Here is a 20,830-nt window from a genome sequence, read left to right as displayed (position 1 = left end):
GCCCACCAAACACAGCTTGGCTCATTTGCTTGGGTTAGCTGGAGGCCAGGCTAAATGAGATGGGTCTGCCAAACATTATGGCAGCAGACCCATCTCATTTAAACGCATGTCTGCCCCGTCACGTAGGAAGAGGATACCCCGATTTAAAGAGAGAAAAGGGTGTGCTAACTCTGTGTCCATAACTTCCTGGCTCTCATTCTAGATGCTCTTCCTTCAGCCAGGCTCTAACATCAGAAGGAGGAGGAGGGTGCTGCAAGGAGGGCCATGTTCAGTGCCTCTTCTCTTTCTTTCTTTCTCTCTCTCTCTCTCTCTCTCTCTCTCTATATATATATATATATTAGGGTGTCCCACTGGTGTCTTAACACCAGCAGAAGATTGCTGCTATTGACGTAAAACCAAAGTTATGATTTCCATTGTGCACGATATGCATTTTTAAGAGTTCGTGCATGTTTATGATTGCCAATAAAATAAAATAAAAAGACTGTATATTGCAAATTTCATTATTTATTTTTTGCTTGTTTATAGTTTATACAAAGAGCGAGCAATTTATGCTGCACACCGGGCACAGTTATGGTTAGTTACGGCAGTGGTGTTCCACCAGTGGTGTCCCGTTGTCGTCCCAACATACACACCCACACCCTACCGCTTTATACCTTTAAGGGGCAGGCCCACATTTAAAGGGGCAGGCCTGCCACTGTCATTTCTCTTTTGCCCTGGAGCTATTTGCTCTGCAGGCACCTTTGTGCAGCAGCACATCTGCTCTCTGTTTGTGGCACACAGATACCAGCAGGGGGGCGAGGAGAAAGGAGATTTCTTTTTTTCTTTTCGCTGTGTGAGAGTGCTGGGATGGCGGAGGGGAGAGATCTTTTATCTCCAAAGGGACAATTTACACTTGACAAGACAAGGGAGGTTGCATGAAGCAAAGAAATGGGCATAGCCAAGCAGTTGGGGAGGGACACACACACAACACAGAAACACAGAACAACTCCAGGTCATTGACACTTGCTCCTGAGTGTTTGGAGATGTAGGTTCCCCTTTCTATCGCCAACACAGTTATGCACACAGAAAATGCAGTGGTACCTTGGGTTAAGAACTTAGTTCGTTCTGGAAGTCTGTTCTTAACCTGAAACTGTTCTTAACCTGAGGTACCACTTTAGGTAATAGGGCCTACTGCCGCCACTGTGCCGCCACCGTGCGATTTCTGTTCTCATCCTGAAGCAAAGTTCTTAACCTGAGGTACTATTTCTGGGTTAGCGGAGTCTGTAACCTGAAGCGTCTGTAACCTGAAGGTACCACTGTACATGTGAGCGGCAAACCAGCCCTCATCCGGAAGGGGCAGCCGTATAGCTAAGGAACTTAACAACCCAAGTCCCTCGCTCTCTTCCCCTTGGCAGCAATTGCCCCACTGACTCTTAATGGTAAAGGGACCCCTGACCATTAGGTCCAGTCGTGGCCGACTCTGGGGTTGCAGCGCTCATCTCGCTTTATTGGCCGAGGGAGCCGGCGTACAGCTTTCGGGTCATGTGGCCAGCATGACTAACCGGCTTCTGGCGAACCAGAACAGTGCACGGAAATGCCGTTTACCTTCCCGCCGGAGCAGTGCCTATTTATCCACTTGCACTTTGATGTGCTTTCAAACTGCTTGGTTGGCAGGAGCAAGGACTGAGCCACGGGAGCTCACCCCGTCGTGGGGATTCGAACCGCCAACCTTCTGATCAGCAAGTCCTAGGCTCTGTGGTTTAACCCACAGCGCCACCCGCGTCCCTCACTGACTCTTAATTTCTCCCAATTTCACCCTCGTCTCCACTACACTGGAGGGCACGGAATGCCCTGCCAGATCTTACTCACCCCAATTCCCACTCTCATTTGCTCTACCCCCACCACACACCCCAGCAAAGCCAGTCTGCCAAAAAAAACCCCCCATCCTCCTGCCCTACACACACACACACACACACACACACACTTTGCAGACCCTTCGCAGCATGTTTGTGATTATCCCGGCCTCTCGTGATAAACGATGCTGTCAGGAATAAATTTAATCAGAAGCAGACAAGATTATTGTATTTATCACTTTTTACCGATCGGGCGGCTTCCAGGGGCCCGGAGGCAAGCAGACGCTGGAATGGGGGGGGGGGAGTGGTGCTAAGTGAGGGGGGAACACCATAGGTTGAACAAAAGACACCATTAATAACCACCAAAGTCCTGGGGCATCGTGGAGGGAGGGAGGAGAGCAGTGAAGGCAAAAGAGCACCGCATTTTTATTTACTTATTTATTTTGGGGGGGGGTGTGAGTGTGTGCTATTTTGTCCATCTCTGTCATTTGTGCAGAGCGTGGAGTTTTTATCAAAGAGTTTTATCATCCCAGCGTTACTCGCTCTGGGCTAAATTTATTTTACACATTGATTTAAAGGCATAATTAAGGTCTTGGGGGTCTCCCCCTCCTTCACACACACAAGGCTCGGTGGCATTATTTCTTCTTCTTTCCCCCTAACCGCCCCCCCCTCTCAAGACACCCCGCCAAACTAATCTTTCAATTTAAATAAGGAAAGCAACAATGGGAAGGGAGAAAACAGTCTGTGTGGATTTTCCTCCTCCATCTCAATTGCCAGCACAGGGCAAAAAAAGGAGAAAAGATGGGGAGGGGATTTTATTAAGAAATATTTTTTACCACTTTTTAGGGTTAGCACCCCACCCCCAAAGACATCTTCCAACATATAAATCCCCAGTAGAAAATCAATAACAACATTTACAAACATAACACCGTAAGAAAACAATTGGGGGGGGGAGAGACAGAAAGCAACAACATTCAGCCCACTGAAAATAAGAAAAGCAGACAAATAATTATACACTACAACAATGTTATTTCAATCCTCATTTAAGAGAAAGCAGTAAGGTAAGTAAATAATGGGTCTTTAGAGTCCCGTTAAAGGCCCGCGGTAATGGGGCTTTGTGTATTTCAACTGGAATAGAGTTCCACAGGTGTGAGGCTACTGCCTATATCTCATGAAATTTAGCGATATTATTTTTAAACAGAAACTGTAATACTTCCTCAGAACTTTGGGGGGAGGATGCAGGCAATAAACTGAGCTCCGAATTCAAAACATGCACCGTCATTTGTATGCATCAGTATCACTTATTAGAAGCCTTTAAACTGTGCAAAATACTTTAATAACTCTTTTTTTGCTCGTCTCACAGCAGTTGTGTAATGCATCTGATTCATGCCACAATAGCTAAACCAGTCTCTAAGGTGTCAGAAACATCTTGCTTTTCCTGTTAGGAATTCTGGGATGATCCCCATTTTACAGGTACGGAAAACTGTGGCCAGGCCTCACCCACAGGAGTAACTAGCCAGTTCAATTTTAACCCTCGTTTTCCCACAATCAAATCTCTGCAGCACACTGAGAGACTTTTCACACGTTATGGTTTCTATACGGACAGCTAGCATTTGTTTTAAGCATATATCTATGTTTGTGAAGTATGAAGAGAGGAAAGGGGTGTTTGTGGGGTGAAGTATTCAGCAGCTTTGTATAGTTCAGGGGTAGGCAACCTAAGGCCCGGGGGCCGGATGAGGCCCAATCGCCTTCTCAATTCGGTCGGTGGAGGGTCCGGGAATTAGCATGTTTTTACATGAGTAGAATGTGTGCTTTTATTTAAAATGCATCTCTGGGTTATTTGTGGAGCATAGGAATTCATTCATTATTATTTTTTCTAAATATAGTCTGGCCCACCACATGGTCTGAGGGACAGTGGACTGGCCCACGGCTGAAAAGGGTTGCTGGCCCCTGGTATAGTTATTTGAAAATATGCATATTCCTGAAAGGCAACAGGGCAGGGTGAGGCTTGTTGTTAAATGTGCGCTGTGCACTCTACACAGCATTTGCCATAATGTGTGAAATGGCCCTGAGCATTCAGGCCTTGCCTGCTTCCGGTCCATCCTCAAAGTGGTAGCAACACAAGTCACAACATGAAAAGTGGGTCTCAGGGAGAAAGCCCCATGTCAGCTGCCAAGCAAGCAATTGTGGCCCAGCCCCCACCAAGTGAAGAACCCCACCAGAAAAACATGTCAGGCTAGGCTGGAGGAGACCAGGCACAAATCCCCACTCAGTCAAGAAGATAATGAGGTGACCTTGGGCTAGTCTCTCTCTCAGTTTACCTCACAGCTTAACATACTCTAATTCCCCAAACCTCTCTAAATCTCACAGGGATGTTGTGAGGATACAAGGGGCAGGGGACAAGAACCACCTATGCCACCTTTCTGAGCTCCTTGGAGGAAGGATGAGATTAAAAAACAACAACACGTTACAGTTCTTTAGAGAGAAAAAGAACCTGACCAGACCATTTTAATAACTTTGATTTAAATGCCTATGCAAAGGTCTTGTGGTAGAAAGCTACAGGGCCAAAAAAACAGACCCCGGGGCTCCTTTAAGTGGCATTTCCCTACATATTTGATGATGGCACACATATATTCTGCTGCATAGCACGACGCACCAACAAAAGCTGAGGTAATATGCAGACAGTATAAGGTTGTTTTTTTTAGCATGGGGGGAGGGGGGACTGGCCCAGAACATGTGAAGCAACAATAAAGTGCCTTTTCTATGCCCACCCCTCCAGTCTGGAAATAGAGGGAGGCAGAACCTCCCTCAAAAATAACCCCATTTCTGGATTGTGGCATTGCAGACTGCAGGTAAGCAGGCTTGCATGGTTGAATGTTCCTAAATACTGTAGAAACACACACAAAGCAAAACCTTGTGCATAGGAAACTATGGTGTCAGGAAAATGGTTCTAGCTCCCTTTTATAGGCACAGGGATTGGTTTATATGGAGAACATTCTACTGCACAATTAATTACTGCCTGTTACAATTAAGGAACAGATCTACCACCCCATCTTAAGTTTGTGACAATGGAGTCTGAGTCAAAAGAGCACCCACGGGCGTCACACTGCCTCTGAGGTCTTCCTCTAGCACCCATGAAAATTCGGAGTCCACCCCACACCTTCTCGTGGCAGGTGTGACTGAAGATGGTTACCCTTTTCTCCCTTGAAAATGTCCAAAAGGAAAGCAGAGCGGCATGTTTGGCACCAGCTTGGCTGCAGGACTTGCAGGAAGGAAGAGTACAAACGATTCCGCTCTTGATTTGTGCAGCGTTTGCTCTCCCAAAGATGTTTACTCACGAAGCCTTTCTCACGAATGAGTATAGCCACAAGGCAGCGGAGGTTTAGGATGAGAGTTTTCCTTTTCCCAGACGGGCTCCCTCCCCAGGAGGACAAGCCCCATCTGCCCCTCACTTCCCTCTACAGCATGTACAGAAACTGCCTTCTTGACCGCTGGACTCGTCTGCTCAATCCACTGGAGCCTATATTTGCATGATGGGGCAAGTCCCAACTCACGGAGGGTTTGAGAACCATCGTCTACTACCCTCACCTGGTCATTGTTGCATGGTGATATCTTCTAGGGGTCACAGATGAGAACTAAGTGTAGTGTGGGGACCAGAAGGAGCACAGTGTGTCCCTCGCTAGAGGTAATACCCATCCCCTAATACCCCACACACTCCAGAAAGGTTGGCACACCTGTTTTAAAGCAACTGAGAAACCACCGTTCTTTTCCTTTACATGCAATCCATTCCACTGACATACACTCACAGATAGCATGTCATGTCCCACACACTGCTTGTACATATTAAAATGCTGTGGAATGACGGGCCTCTTATATAAGCTTTTTCTAAAAATAAATAAATAAAATAAAAAATAAAAAGCCCACATATTGCTTATACCTCTTCTGGGTTTTGCTAATTCCCAAAGACTTTCAGTCCAAAACTCAGTTGGATTGCTAGATGCCAGATTTCTATATTGCTTTTTTTAAAAAAAAAGCTTCTCCACCCACCCCTCCCATCTTCTTTAATTCTTCTGTTGTGTGTTTCTCTGGCATCTCTCTTTTGTTTTTGCTGGACCTTCATCACGGTCCCAACCCTGGACCTTATTTCCACTCATTTAATAAGGAAATGACGGGAGGCCCAATCACCTTCCTATGAAAAATGGCTTTTTGCTTGCCTGAATTTGGGGGCAGGGTTCAAATTTACATTTGAAGCAATTTGAGCATGGGCAGAGGGCCTCCCTCCCACCCACTGCATAGCCTTGGGAAAGGGTGCAAGGCTTTCAAAACAGGCAGGAGGTGCAGCGCTCCTTCTTAGAATTAATCCAGTGTCTCCCTACTGCTTGAAAGTTTTTCTTTGCCCTCATGGAGTGGGGGGGGGGGTAGGTAGGGGGGAAGAGGACCCAGCGGAAAAATATATCAAGTAACAGAATGCAAGGAGGGCCCCCACTGGTGAAGTGTTGGGGTGGGGGGTGGAGAGGACCAATGCATAGCTCTGGGTCATGAAGGAGACTTTTAATATGGGCGGCGGCAGCAGGGGGGTGGGGTGGCGGGTGGAAGAAAGGGGTGCTTTGGTGAAAACAGGATCGGGCTAATCACAATGTGGAGGAGGAGGAAGAAATCACTCTGAGGAATTTTTGTGAGGTGGGAGAGGAGACATCATAAAGCCCATGTGCTTTTAATCAGCTCTATGGTTCAAGCCATGACCCCAGAAGTTTGCATCAAAGGCCAAATTTGGTAGAAGCAGAGGGAGTATATGTAAGGGAATTTGGGGGCGGGGGAGGGGAAGAGAGGGGGGCCTGGGGAACTAGACCTGGCAATTTATGAGAGCGGGGAGGGGGGGTGCATTTCTGTGCACACACGTGCTGCATCAGGACCCAAAGCAGTTAGAACAAGAGAGGGTTCCCTTCTGTTGTTGTTTTATAAGAGAAAGAGATACTACCAGGTCCAGATTCCGGCAGAGGCCTATAGGCACAAGCTCTGGGATCCTACTGTCCCTTCTCAAAGGCACCAGCCTCTAGTCTCCATCCTCTTCCATCCCGAAACCCTATAAGTGCTGGGCACTTTCTGTGTTGAGGTCCAAGAAAGCTGGACTTTCAGATTAGGGCGAGCGTGTGTGGAACCATTTATTCCACACACACTCGCCCTAATCTGAAAGTCCAGCTTTCCTGGACCTCAACACAGAAAATGCCCAGCACTGTCTTATCTGAAGAAGTGTGCATGCACACAAAAGCTCATACCAATAACTAACTTAGTCTCTAAGGTGCTACTGGAAGGAATTTTGTTTGTTTGTTTGTTTTGACTATGACAGACCAACACGGCTACCTACCTGTAACCTGCACTAACCATCAGACTTCTCCCAGTACAGGTAGGCCTCAAAGTAAGAGGACAGAACCTAGGAAATCAAACAGAAGTCCTGGGATAGAAAGGGGCCTCATCCCCTTCCCCTAAAAACCAATGCCCTATAACAAAAAACTACTGTTTCTGAGGGAAAGGATCAGACTCTTCCATTGCTGAACTACTCCCAAAACTAGAAATTCCTCCTTTAAACCCAGCGCTTCTTTGCCAATTTTTAGCGATGCTGGCCTTTTGGACAAAACAGGGTGGGTGGGTGGGTGGGAGAAAGCCGTATTTTCTTATCCATGTTAAATGGATAACGCGAGCCCAGTCCAGTGGCAGAACATCCTGCCACTCATAATGCCAGTCCTGAGGCAGAAGTTTGGGGAGGGGGCTTGCTGCAATTTGGTTACTAAAATGGGCAGGGCGCAGTAAGTTCTATCTTCCATTCTTTCATGCAGCCAATGATGAAAATTACACAAAACCAAGTCTGCAAAATAGGGCGGAAAGCTCCCGCTTCACTTACCCAACCACATTTCACACTTGTGCTTGTTGTGAGGTTGCCAACTGCTTTGCCCCGGCTGGAGTCCTGCAAGGACTTCCTCCTCTGCTTACCAGAAGTGATAAACCTCTTCCTCCATGCCCCACTGTCTCACAGCTTGCTAGCTGCCAGTGACCACACCTAGCTAAACCAGACTCCCCCCCCCCCGCAACCACCACCCCTACCTGCTATTGTGCCTTATTCACTGTTAATTAAAACAAGGCCTACTTCACTACATCCGTATTAACTGGATCCAGCCGGGCTGTTAATGTGGCAGAGGCATAAACACTGCAATTATCAAATAAAGGCAGTTTGGAATGGGCAAAGGGGGGGGGGGCGCACGGCCTGCATCAGGTGTTGCACTTTCCCCTACTATCTTCCACCCCACCAAAAAAACCCCACCTTCTTCCATGGCAAGCCATAAACACAAGTTAGGAAAAGCTACTTCCAACGTGACACAGAATGCAGCAGCTCCCTTAGATGGAAGGGAGTTTACACATTTTGTGTGTGTAAAATTGTGTGTGCGCGCGCGCGAAGACTGTGCAGACTGTTTTGTAAAACAGGCTGGTTCCAGATTCCAAGAATGATTTGGAGGTGGGGGGACATTTACAGGATGGGAAGAAATGTAAACAAACGAAATACTTTATTGGGGCATGAGCAGTGTTTGGATTTGCATCCCTTACCATTAGGCAAGAGAGGCCTAGGTGCGCCTGATAAAGGGTGGGGGTGGGTCTCACCTTAAGGGACGAGGGTGGCACTGTGGGTTAAACCACAGAGCCTAGGACTTGCCGATCAGAAGGTCGGGGGTTCGAATCCCCATGACGGGGTGAGCTCCCGTTGCTCAGTCCCTGCTCCTGCCCACCTAGCAGTTCAAAAGCACATCAAAGTGCAAGTAGATAAATAGGTACCGCTCCGGCGGAAAGGTAAATGGTGTTTCTGTGCACTGCTCTGGTTCACCAGAAGCGGCTTAGTCATGCTGGCCACATGACCCGGAAGCTGTACATCGGCTCCCTCAGCCAATAAAGTGAGATGAGCGCTGCAACCCCAGAGTCGATCATGACTGGACCTAATGGTCAGGGGTCCCTTTACCTTTACCTAGGTCTCACTAGGATTTCCTGCTTACTATTAGGAAGCAGGGCTACTACCTCAAGCAACAGAGGCTGGGATTTTTTTTGGGAGGGAGCAGTGGTAGATGTCCCCTTCAACCCTTCCCCCAGCTATTTCCCTGGAAGATGCAGCCCAGTCCCCACTGCTCATGAAAGGTCCAGATTGGCAGCTTCTGTGCATGGGTTGGGAGCAGGAGAACACATCAGGTGGAAAAATATTTTGGGTTGGCCCTGCTCAGGTGCCCAACTATTGGGGACATGACCTAGGTGAGGAAAGGGACATTTTTTGAACTGACATTCTACTGCACCCGATCCTATCCTGCTTTCTAAACGGTTACTTCATCCATTTAAAGGTGGGCATCGGCATCCATAAGAGGTTCTGGGAGGAAGCCCTGGTTTCTTTTGAGATTTGAACTGACAGCACCTCATGATTCCACCAGTGAGTCTGTGGAAGAAGACATGAGAGGACCAAAATGACCGGACAGAAAGCTCAGATATTAACCATTCCCCTCAGAGATTAGAGGGAAGAGGTATAGAAATTTAGGGCTCCTCAAATCTCAAATGCACACCTGTTGGAGGGAGGGAGGGAGGGAGGGAGGAAGGGAAGGGAAGGGAAGAAGAAGAAGAAGAAGAAGAAGAAGAAGAAGAAGAAGAAGAAGAGGAGGAGGAGGAGGAGGAGGAGGAGGAGGAGGAGCAGCAGCAGCAGCTATAAAGACCACCTGCAACCCAATTTTTAACGTCAAGGCTCTGAAACAACAACAACAGTTTGATTATTTGTACCCTTTCCATCTGACTAGGTTGCCTCAGCCATTCTGGATGGCCTTCCAGCATATATAAAAACATCATAAAGCATTAAACACTAAAAGCTTCCCTATACAGGACTGCCTTCAGTTGTCTTCTAAATGTTGTATAGCTACTTAACTCAACATTTTATGAGAAGGCGTTCCACAGGGTAGGTGCCACTACCGAGAAGCCCCTCTGCCTCGTTCCCTGTAACCTCACTACAGTGGTATCACAGGCTGCAGACAGAATCCGTTCCAGAGGTCCGGTTGGATCCCGAGGTTTCCGCAACCTGAGGACCGCTTCTGCGAATACACGCACAGTGAAACCCGGTCAAATAGTTCCGGGTTTGCCGCTTTCGCATCCTGAAGTTTACGTAACCAGAGGGTTACATAACTGGAGGTACTACTGTACTTACAATGAGGGAACTGCCAGAAGGCCCTTGGAGCTGGATCTCAGTGATGATGGGGATGGAGATGGAAAGCAGAGCCTCTGAGCATGTGCAAAGTGTCTTCATGTCACCTAGTTAAACCAGTCATTGCTATTTCCAGGGCAGAAGATGTTAATTTGTGCAACCTCTCGGTTTTGAAACTACACATGCGAAAACACCCCCAAGTACATCTTGGGCCCCAGAAGAAGTGGGCACCATGCCAGCGCAACTTGGAGCCTTGAGGCAAAAGGAACCAGTCTTGTCAGCTCTGGGAAAGCTGAGGTGGGTGAACTTTGCCCCACTGAGCAAATGCTAAGAATGTGCTAGACAGAGCAGGCAAGTAGGTGGAGAGAAGGGCAGGGAGCCAGGATTCAGAGAGAATTCCCTGACCTGAGATTCCAGGCTGGGAGGAGGGGAGTCTAATGGCATTTGCGGGGTGAAAGGGAGCAGCTAGGAAGCATGTGAATCGTGGCCTTCTGCAGCACACTGGACTTAATTTAAGAACTGTTTCCCCAAAGTTATGCACTGAATTCCTGAGGCTATTTAGTGCTTACAGGCTAATGCTGCTTCAACAGTCCTCCAGAATCTGAGCCCTTGCCTGTTGCACATTGTACTTGAGAACCAGCACTACATGAATTCTATGCAATGTGTTCTAATGAGAATATGCAAATTGAGGCACTATCCCTTTGTAAAAAAAAAACCTCTCAAAACCAACCACAGCCAGGATACATCAAAGTTCAGTGCCAAGCCCTAGAACATGCAGAAGCTCATGTTCTCAAGGCGTCCTGCTGCACGCAGGACGGAATAACCCCTGGGAATCAGCAGGAGTCCCAGATCCAATGGCGCAAGTCCCAGGCAGTCCAACTTAGGGGTACCCACATCAGCCAATATATTTCACACCCACCCACTCTGGGCCTCCTCATTCATTGAACATGGTTCTCCCTGGGATGCAGTCCTAGGAGCTTCTTGGCAGGTCTGCAGCTTCTACTATTAAGTCCAAACTAAGGTGGGCTAGAGGGAAGCAAACGGCCAAGAGAACTGAGAAGCTACTAGCTTCCATACCTCATACCAGAGCAAACGGATTTAAGTATCAGCTGTGACCAAGAAAGGGCTCTTTGCGCTTCTCCTGTGCCTAGAAAGCAGGGTCAGGGCAGCCTTCCGCTTGCCCCGTGCTTTCTAGCCATCCACCAGAGCGGTTTTGCCTTTGGCCTGCCACCCTCCCTCTCTGGAAAACCCCTTTCTTATTGCTAAATCAGAGCAAACATCAACCTGGAGAAAACCTGATTGACATTTGATCCAATTCAGTGGTAAACACTGGGTTTCCCTGAGGGAAAGAGGCAGGGCAAGCAGAGGTGTGGATGAGGTTAGAAGAACGTAGCATTTCCCACAGAATGAATAGAAACCCAAATTCTAGATTCAGTCAACAGAGATTTAAGCGCTGGCTGCATTTCCTCAAGAAGAGAATGCACATAACACATGAGGTTTTGAAAACCCACTTTTATCCACACTTGACAGTCACACTTTACGTTTTCAAGTGCATGCTCAAATATCGTAGGGATGCACTTAAAAACGGAATGTGAATTCACTTCTTAATTGACCATGCCAGAGGTCTTTATAGGTAGCAACCTGGAAAGCAGAGAACGACCTGCATTTAGCAGGGTTTTTTTTGTTTTTGGATAAAGCACTTTAACCAATTTTGATATTTGGCCTTCTCGGTCCGTGTGCTTGCTGTTCCGTTAACTAAATCAATCTGGGTCTACAGTTTGCTTTAATGTATACGGTTTGACATGGATGTTGTGCTGACGATTATTTTGCTTTTCGTTTCAACGTTTTAAACTCTATTACTGTCATCAAGGCCATTTTGTCAGTGCCTTTGTTTATTTTTCAATTGCACTTGTGCTTGAAACGAAACACTTAACAGAAAGCTGAGTTTTCAAACATACACAAAAACACAAACACGCTAATTTTCTTGGTCCCATACCTCGCCAAGCAGACCTGAAATCTTACTCCATCCGCAAACTGGACAGACTAAAATTCAGCATCAAAAACAGAAAAAGCACCCATGGATGAGGAAAAGTGAAACCTAGGAGGCCCAGCTCCTTATCCTACTCGCCTTCCCAACTCTACACGCAAATTGCTGAAACAGAACCAAAGGATCTTGACCCTCAAACAGAGGGCAAGAGAGGTGAGTGATCAACACAGGCTCTCACTTGAACTATGCAGCCCCCACCAAACAGCCCCCTCCCAAACTGCGCCTCCTTGGCCTCAGCATATGTCAAGAGGTTTGTTTATTCCTTTTAAACCTTTGTTTCCTGTTATTCAAGTTATTTATAAAAAGGGCTCTCTTGCCTGGAGAGTGGAGAGGGGAGGAGATAGAGAAAAATAAGAGGGAATGAAAGAGAAATGTTAAAAAGGAGGTGGGGGAGGAGGGGGAGGAGGAGGAGGAGAAGAAGAATCATAGAATCATAGCGTTGGAAGAGACCACAAGGGCCATCGAGTCCAACCCCCTGCCAAGCAGGAAAGAAGAAGAAGAAGAAGAAGAAGAAGAGGAGGAGGAGGAGGAGGAGGAGGAGGAGGAGGAGGAGGAGGAGGAGGAGGAGGAATGGATTCTATTCAAGCTATTCTTCCAAGGTTATCCAAAATACAGGCTCCTCCATGCTTCCCATCCTGTAGAACAGGGAGATATGCCATTTGGGCCTCTCACCCCATAGGGCATAGCAAAACACAACACCAACACCAACCCAACAACAACAGGAAGGGGAGAGAAAATAAACAACCAGCAAGAGATTCGTCAAAGAACTGTATGCAGGGATCTCAACACAAGGTTCCCCATCCAATTCGAAACCATACTGGACCCTGCTTAGCTTTGCGAATGTGTTGGCAGTTTTAATGCTGTACCACTTGCTGCCATGGACGCAGATAATAAAGGACTCTCCAAAATCTGTAAGCAAGACATATGCCAAAACGCACTTCCCTTCCTAGCTCTAAAATGAAGCCGGCCTGTGCTCCTCTGGGAAATGCAGATTTCCAGGGGCAAAAGTTGTTGGATGGTACTATTCAGCATAGAGATGCTGATGTGCCCCTACAATAAGCATGATTAACACTGGATTTCTCCTTTTATTCTTCCTGGTGGGGTTCACAAGGAATATGTAACCTCCCACCCCCACAATGTCCCCAAGCGCACCCTTTTATCTTTTCCTCCGACAAACATGAATGACCCACTGGGGAAGAGTAAAAGCACAGAGCTTTGGGGTGAAAACTGTGTTAGGGGCAAAACCTACCTAACCCCCCTACTGTGGATGCCACAAAGGGGTGTGCACAAGATGGGTGGGTTTGCATGCAGAAGACATGCAGAGTTTTCTTATACATGCCCAGGATCACTGCAATATATATAAGCCTCAGACAGTACGCTCCAAACACACGCCAACACCACAACTGAATTCTTACCATTTATATATAGTAATTTAAATGTTCAAAACATGTCAACTGCATTAGTTAGTCAGTAAATCCTTGCAGCAACCTTATAAAGGAAGGGAAGCTTCATTCCCATATTGCAGGCAGAATATTGACTGGCCTTAGAGTCAGCAAACAAGGAGGCTAATTTCTACAAGGATGCTAAAATACTCTTGCAATATGTCTTGTCTAGCCATAGGGAATAAGCTGCACAGACACCAAGTTGTTCCTGAGAGGTCCTCCTCCAGGTACCTCTGCTGTCTCAATTGAGGTGGAGAGCAGTGGGGGAAGAGGGATTTTGCAGTTGCAGTGGGACCCCTTATTGAACTGTCCCCCTAGGAATGTTCAGCTGGCCTCTAGTCTTTAATGTCTTTAAGGCAGCAGGTTGCAGCGGCTGCAGTTGCTTGCAAAAGATACAAGGGTTTAATCCGTAGCACCCCTGGCTAGGGCTGGGGAAGACTCCTGCCAATGTAAACAAAGCTCAAGCTAGATACAGGAAAGACCATTTCACTCCCCCCTGCTGTCAACCTCTGATGAATCTCTTATTTTGCTGACACTGTTTTACTGTTGATGGACGGTATATTGATTGATGTTCTATTGTGTCTTAGAAGATCTATTACTGTATAAACCGCCCTGGAAATTTATAATTTAATGGCAGTATTTAAAGTGCTTTAAATAAATACATACTTAAAATATTGATTAAAATAGTAGTATTTAAAAATAAGGACAACTGGCTTGCGGAGCTTGAAAGAAACAAGCGAAGTTTGCTCTGAGATTGTAGGACGCTTGGCTTGCAACAATTCTGCATTGGGTACATCCTTAAGATTCCTTCGGAGCCTGCAATCAACATTTTTACAAGAACACCAAAAGTGCTCACAGTACATCCTGGCTCCCCTCCAGAGGAAATCAACCATACAAAGCTTGCCTTGAACTTTATACTGCTTAGAAAGTTGTGGTTGGGTTTTTTTTAAGCCTAGTGTCTGCAAAAACACTAGGCTTAAAACAAAAACTCCTAGTGATGACAGCTTTTTATTTTTAAAAATAGATGTTTCTAGTCCCTAAGACTGCAAAGATAAGCTTGGAAAGGTGTAGGTGATGCCTGGTAACACTTTTTTGGGGGGGACGGCTGAGCAAGATTTCCATGCATCAGGAATTTGAAATTCAATATCCCACATACCGTAGTTCCTTGCTCCATCCCATAATGAGTAGCAGAGAGTATTTAAAGTAAGCAAATAAAAAAAACTTATAAAGTTTACAGATTTCAAGATTCTGCTTTCCTTCCTGCAAAATCTGCAGTGTTTTGTAGCTAAGGTTATTCACAACCTCCCGGTATACACTCTTAGACTGAAAAAATGGATTGTTGGGGACACAAACACCAGCCTCTCCTATAAACCTGCAGTGGCACTGGGCACGTAATCTTTCTCCATCTGTAAATTGGAACCACCACTGTCTCCTCCCATTCACAGGTTTGCTATGAGGATGAACAAGAAACAGCGTAAAGCCTCGTGCTGTGTAATTTTTTTTTTTTTTTAGTTTACTAATGCTAAAAATGAGTTTTGGAGCAACAAATGTACAAGGAAATGGGTCCAAGGACTTGGAAGGATCACAGAAAATTTCAGAGAACCTTGTGGAGCACTAAACCCCACCCCTCCAAAATGCAAACAAAAATGGCTTCAGTTATTGGCTAAATATCACACTTTTCTTCTTCAAAAATGGATTAGAAGCATTTTCTTCATCCAAGATGCTAAGAGTAGTGATTCCCCAATCAAAGGAATTCTAGGGAACCACTGCATTGTTTGAACCACACAACGTTTGTTAGAAAAAACATGGAAGGGGATACAAGAGTCAAGAGCAGAGCTCAGGAGCTGCCTCGAAGCATGCAAAGAATGGGGGGGGGGGTTCCTTCATTGCCTCTTGATTTGCGGGCAAAGCAGCAGCTCACTCAACTCCTGTTTTTTTTAATTTCCTGCCTAGTTGCAAAACGATGTTCCTTGCCCTCCGGCTCTACAGCTTCTCCCAAGTTGCATCACCAGTTATATTGAGAGAGATGCAGCATGTGCCAAAATCTGGGGGGCTGGAAGGGGTGGGTGGGGAGGTTCAGTGGGTGCACCATCATACTGAAGGGAAGAGATGTTTTGTTAGTAGTTTTCAACCCACATGCTGTGCTCAAGGATACCTCAAAGCTCAGTAATTCACAAGTCCTCATGGCAGGACCCCAAAGAAATCTATTACCTCCTATTTGGATTGGAGGGAGGGAGAGGGAGGTGCTAGTCTACTGGGCGTTCGGCCATGTTAAGAAAAACAGGTGTAGAGCTCAGGGGCACACAATATATATAATTCCCATGACACTTGCATGAGATCTAAGTTTCTAGTTCTGATGGTTATAGGGACTAGTTGGGGGGTGGGGGGGATGAGACAAGGGAAAACAGCAATCAGACAGAAGGAAGCAATTACGCAGAGAGCAGAAATATTTTCACAGCTCCAATGTTTTTGTAGGGCTGACTTGAGTTTTCCGTGTTCAAGGATAGCGATTTGAGGATTAAGTTGTCAGCCTTGAATTGGGCGCAAGAGCACAGAACCTGGTAGGCAACCCAACATTAAATGAAAAGCTAAATTTTAAAGGGATCTTTTTTTATTAAAAAAATAGATTGAAAAAGACACCGTTTGTTAATATTAAAGGTAAAGGGACCCCTGACCATTAGGTCCAGTCGTGGACGACTCTGGGGTTGCGGTGCTCATCTCGCTTTATTGGCCGAGGGAGCCGGCGTACAGCCTCCGGGTCATGTGGCCAGCAGGACTAAGCCGCTTCTGGCGAATCAGAGCAGCGCACAGAAATGCCTTTTACCTTCCCGCCGGAGCGGTACCTATTTATCTACTTGCACTCTGATGTGCTTTCGAACTGCTAGGTTGGCAGGAGCAGGGACTGAGCTCACCCTGTCGCGGTTTAACCCACAGCCCCCCCCCGGTCCCTTTGTTAATATTATAGAATGGTAAACGTATCTGAAGTTGAAGACTTCACTCTCGACCTCCTTTCCATCTCCATCTCCCTCCACACTTTTGCTCAGCTCACTCCCAACTCCTCCTTCCGCAGCAGAGCACTGTGTCTAACACACAGCAAGCAAGATGGTGCAGTCAATTGCGAGGACATAGAAGGCAAGCGCGTTTCGCCTGGTTGCCACGGGGTGGGGTTGACAGCACTATCACCCCACAAAGCCAATCTGGAAGAGCTCAAGCCTGCTCTGCACCCCTTTTCTGAGGTGTATTCCACAATTTTACTGCACAGGTGAGAGGCCTGGTATTGAGAGGAGCAGCGTCCAGTTGTCGTGCAACAGTTGACGGCAGGTCCTTTTGGACAAGCACCTCGTGCAAGTCATGTGACCCGCAAGAGACCACAGCGCCCCAAAATGTATGTTTTTGGACACTGCGATCTTGCACATTTTGGAGCGCCCCCAAAATGAGATGTCCCATACAGTTGATGGGTATGTGCCACAGAACCCCCTGGGTGGGTTATGCAGACCCCCCCCCCCCAGGGTCCACGGACCACCAATTGGGAACCATTGTCTTATAGCACTGATTTGGGTGGAGGAACCCAAAGTCAAATCCTCTCTCATCTATGAAGCTCACTTGGTGAGTCACTGACTCTCAGTCTAACCTACCTGGAAGGGTTGTTGTCAGTTCACAACATTGGTTCACATTCCATGGAGGAAAGGTGGAGTGCAAAATGTGATAAATAGATATGTAATCATGGGAGTGTCGAGATGTTTAGCAGGGCTGCCTACCCAAATATTCATATGCATATAATACATCAATTATTGTATCTTGGTGCTGAAACTTGGATAGAAGCCCAAAGAACCTTGTTTTCAAAACTTAATGGAGTATCAAACACGCTTCACAGTCAAAATAAAAAATTCCTGAACGTGTTAGAAGAGCTTGGGCGTGTGTCAAGTCACATGACTGTGGATTTTATGGACAAGTTGGCAAAGTTTGCTGTTATTTAATTTCCGAATGTTGAAACAGCTCAACTGTTATAATCTCAATTTTTAGGTAAACATTAAAGCAGGGGAGGGGAAGGGGAGAGAGATTAGAACTCCAAAATGTTAAGCGTTTTCTTTTCAAAAGCTAGAAAGTGCGCCAAGCTTCAAAAACTTTGCGTTATGTTTTCATGCCAAATTTAGTAGAGGCCTGGCAGCATCAAGACACAACTTCACGGGGTCTCTAGATGAAGGGGAAGAACGCTACAACCAACCAAAAGAAATGGCCAAGAAGAGACCATTCTACGAAGAGTAAAAATAAGTGTTTAAGATAAGACACAGCACGCACTTTGTTTTGTAACCTGCACTATAGACTTCTGGCCTTCCAAATATAGAGAACTACAACTTCCTTCAAACCAGGCCAGCATTGCCAATGATCAGGGACGATGGGAGTTGTAGTCCACAACATCTGGAGGGCAGCACACCGGCTACCCTTGCGAAGACCAACATTCCGGTAAGTTGCATACTGGAATTGACCTTGCCTCTCTCCTAACATGCCAAGTGGGCTATCCACTTCTTTTTTAAAAAGTTTTAAAGAAACACACGTTTCTTCAGCTACAGATCTACTCTTGGTTGTCTTCCCCACGCTGCACTCACCCCAGAATCATGAACAATTTTTTAAAAAGTAGCAAAAGTGCTCTGGAGGCCAGAGAGCGCGAAGTTTCACTGCTTTATATCAGTCAGACTATTTGCCCATCTAAGCTAGTATTGCCCTACTCTGAATGGCAGCAATGCGCCAGGGTGTCCAGCAGAGCTCTTCTCACATCACCCTGACACCTGTCAATCTTGCCTGGAGATGCTGGCGAACTGAACCTGGAACCTTCTGCATGCACAGCAAAAGTGTGCGCATGTTGGTGACGCAAGCATGGCATAAGCTTACTTCGCCACCCCCACCCCAAAATTAAAGCTGTCCCTCCTGGAAGACTCACAGAGCCAGCTTTTCCCAAAAAACCCCCCACCAAACTAAGACGGGGAAAGAAAGGTGCATTCTGCGAAATGCAGCGTGGCAGCTTTCAAAACCGGCCCCCGCTGCTCTAAACCTGTTGCCTTTGCGCCAAGCGAATCCATCTCTCTCTCACATTGCACACATTGCGCCCACCAGCCCCTGACTCTTGACCATAGGGTACTTACTGGCTGGTGATGGCGTGCTGTACCCGCTGACCGGCAGCTGGTGTTGCATCCCTGGCAGAGCTCCTGGAGGCGAAAGGCCCCCAATCATGTGTGGAAAGAAGAATGCATAGTGTGGGACTGGGTAGCTGTTGAGATGCCCGCTCCCTGGCGTGGAGCAGGAGCTGCTGTTGCTCGCCATGGCTGGTACACTCCGCAGGCCTGATCCTTGGGCAAAGGGATTCACATAGGGGCTGAGTAGGGAGCAATCGCCATCGAAGCCTTATTCATCCAGGACCGCCAACGACTCAATTCGGCGTCAATGCAGCCTCCCCTTTCCAAGGGGCCAGGCAGGGGCACGCAGCACGTTCCGTCCGCGGGTTGACCGCTCAAGCAAGAATGAGCAAGTGCCGAGGATTCAAAGGTGATCTCCTGCAGTTCCCTCTTGAGTCAGGCCCTCCAAAGCGGGCATGTAGGGGAAGGCAAACAGGATCACTCCAAAGTCAGAGCTGGAGCTGTAAACACAGAAGGGTGAAAAGTGAGCAAGGCACAGGTGTTGCATGTATGTTCATATTTATTACATTTACAAACTACCTTTTCTTCCACAAGAACCTTGTGAGGCAGGCTAGGTTGAGAGATGGTGACTGGCCCAAGGTCAGCTTCATGGCTGTGTGGGGATTTGAACCCTGCTCTCCCAGGACCTAGTCCAACATTGCGCCACACTGGTGGGAACCTCTGGCAATTATGCAGAAATGGTCCCCCAGAACCCCCCCCTTTTTTGCACCAGCTAGAGATCACCTTCTTGCTTTACTTCAAAGATAAATGCAAGGCAACCCAATTCTAAGTATCTTGAATTGCATTTCCCTGTAGATCAGATTCTGGAGCCCTCTAGATATCTGCTCCCATTACCCGGCCTAACCACTGGTAATGCTGGTTGGGACTGATGGGAGTTGCAGTTCATCATGATTTAGAAGGTATCCGATCCAAAGACACATCTTGGACAGCATCCTGACCCCACAGTGGCCCATCAGCCCCCAAGCAGGGCATGAGTGCTGCAGCCCTCCCAACTGTCTTCCCCAATACTGGAGGCAGTCCATGGCCTTCATGATTAGCTGCTGTTAAGATACTACATTGGTTCAGATATTGTCTGGCAAAAATAGTTAATCCGTGCATTTTAATTAAATTCACACATGTGAATTTGTTTCTAAAAACTTTAAGTATAGATGATAGATGATAGATGATAGATAGATGATAGATAGATAGATAGATGATAGATAGATAGATAGATAGATGATAGATAGATAGATAGATAGATGATAGATAGATAGATAGATGATAGATAGATAGATAGATGATAGATAGATAGATAGATAGATAGATAGATAGATAGATAGATAGATAGATGATAGATAGATAGATAGATATAGATAGATGATAGATAGATGATAGATGATAGATAGATAGATGATAGATAGGTAGATAGATAGATAGATAGATAGAGATAGATAGATAGAGATATAGATAGATGATGATGATAGATAGATAGATAGATAGATAGATGATAGATAGATGATAGAAAGGACTCGAGGCACGAACCATAACAGAGCCTCTTCGAACTCTATGATTCTATAAAATAGACTCTATGTTACCTTACTTGTAGAAATATTTGGGGTGACACACACACACGAGAGACTTTCAGTGTGGACAATATTAAGCAATTGACTGGTGTGACTCAGTAAAAGATAGCTTCTGATGTTCCTATACACACACCCCTTATGCTGCTAAGTGCAAAATAAATAAAATTTAAGGGGCCCGAGTGTTTAATGTAACTTAAGCCCCACTGCTATTTTTGTTGATACATCAGATTTGCCTTTTTGGTATCTCTCTGCTCTGCTGTGCTTTTCCTCTGTCTTGATCCAGAATAATGACCACACACTCTCCCTCATTACACGTGCTGCCGTTGACTTTACATGGCAGCAGCCTACCCTCACTGAATTCTATAGGACTGAGAGAGATAAGTGTTAGACAACGCACTGTAAACTGGCACTGAGAGGAGAGTTTTGGTGAGCAAACGTCACCATGTCCTCCTATACTCTGCTGTTCTGCCCAGGCAGGAACTTCCCCTCCGACAACGTCTGCAGAAGCAAGGCCACCTCACAGACATACCAGGAGAAAGA

General features: G+C 46.5%; 1 protein-coding gene and 1 long non-coding RNA gene across 3 annotated transcripts in view; one reads left to right on the top strand and one right to left on the bottom strand.

The window, feature by feature from the left end:
* The window catches only part of RARA (retinoic acid receptor alpha), a 186,835-nt gene that overhangs the window by 92,013 nt on the left and 73,992 nt on the right, over positions 1-20,830 (bottom strand). For both annotated transcript variants that reach the window (XM_081886353.1, XM_081886352.1), the window contains one exon: positions 18,678-19,168. In XM_081886353.1, coding sequence (XP_081742479.1) covers positions 18,678-18,855 — 178 coding nt within the window. In that variant the 5' untranslated portion in view covers positions 18,856-19,168. The remainder of the gene's footprint in view (positions 1-18,677; positions 19,169-20,830) is intronic.
* LOC309354662 lies at positions 1,942-9,453 on the top strand. Its single transcript, XR_014162370.1, has 3 exons — positions 1,942-4,121; positions 4,866-5,005; positions 9,206-9,453. It is a non-coding gene; the product is annotated as an uncharacterized lncRNA (long non-coding RNA).

Source organism: Podarcis melisellensis (assembly GCF_964234715.1).
Source record: "Podarcis melisellensis genome assembly, chromosome: 13".
Taxonomy (NCBI): domain Eukaryota; kingdom Metazoa; phylum Chordata; class Lepidosauria; order Squamata; family Lacertidae; genus Podarcis; species Podarcis melisellensis.
This window is presented reverse-complemented; position numbering and strand designations above follow the sequence as displayed.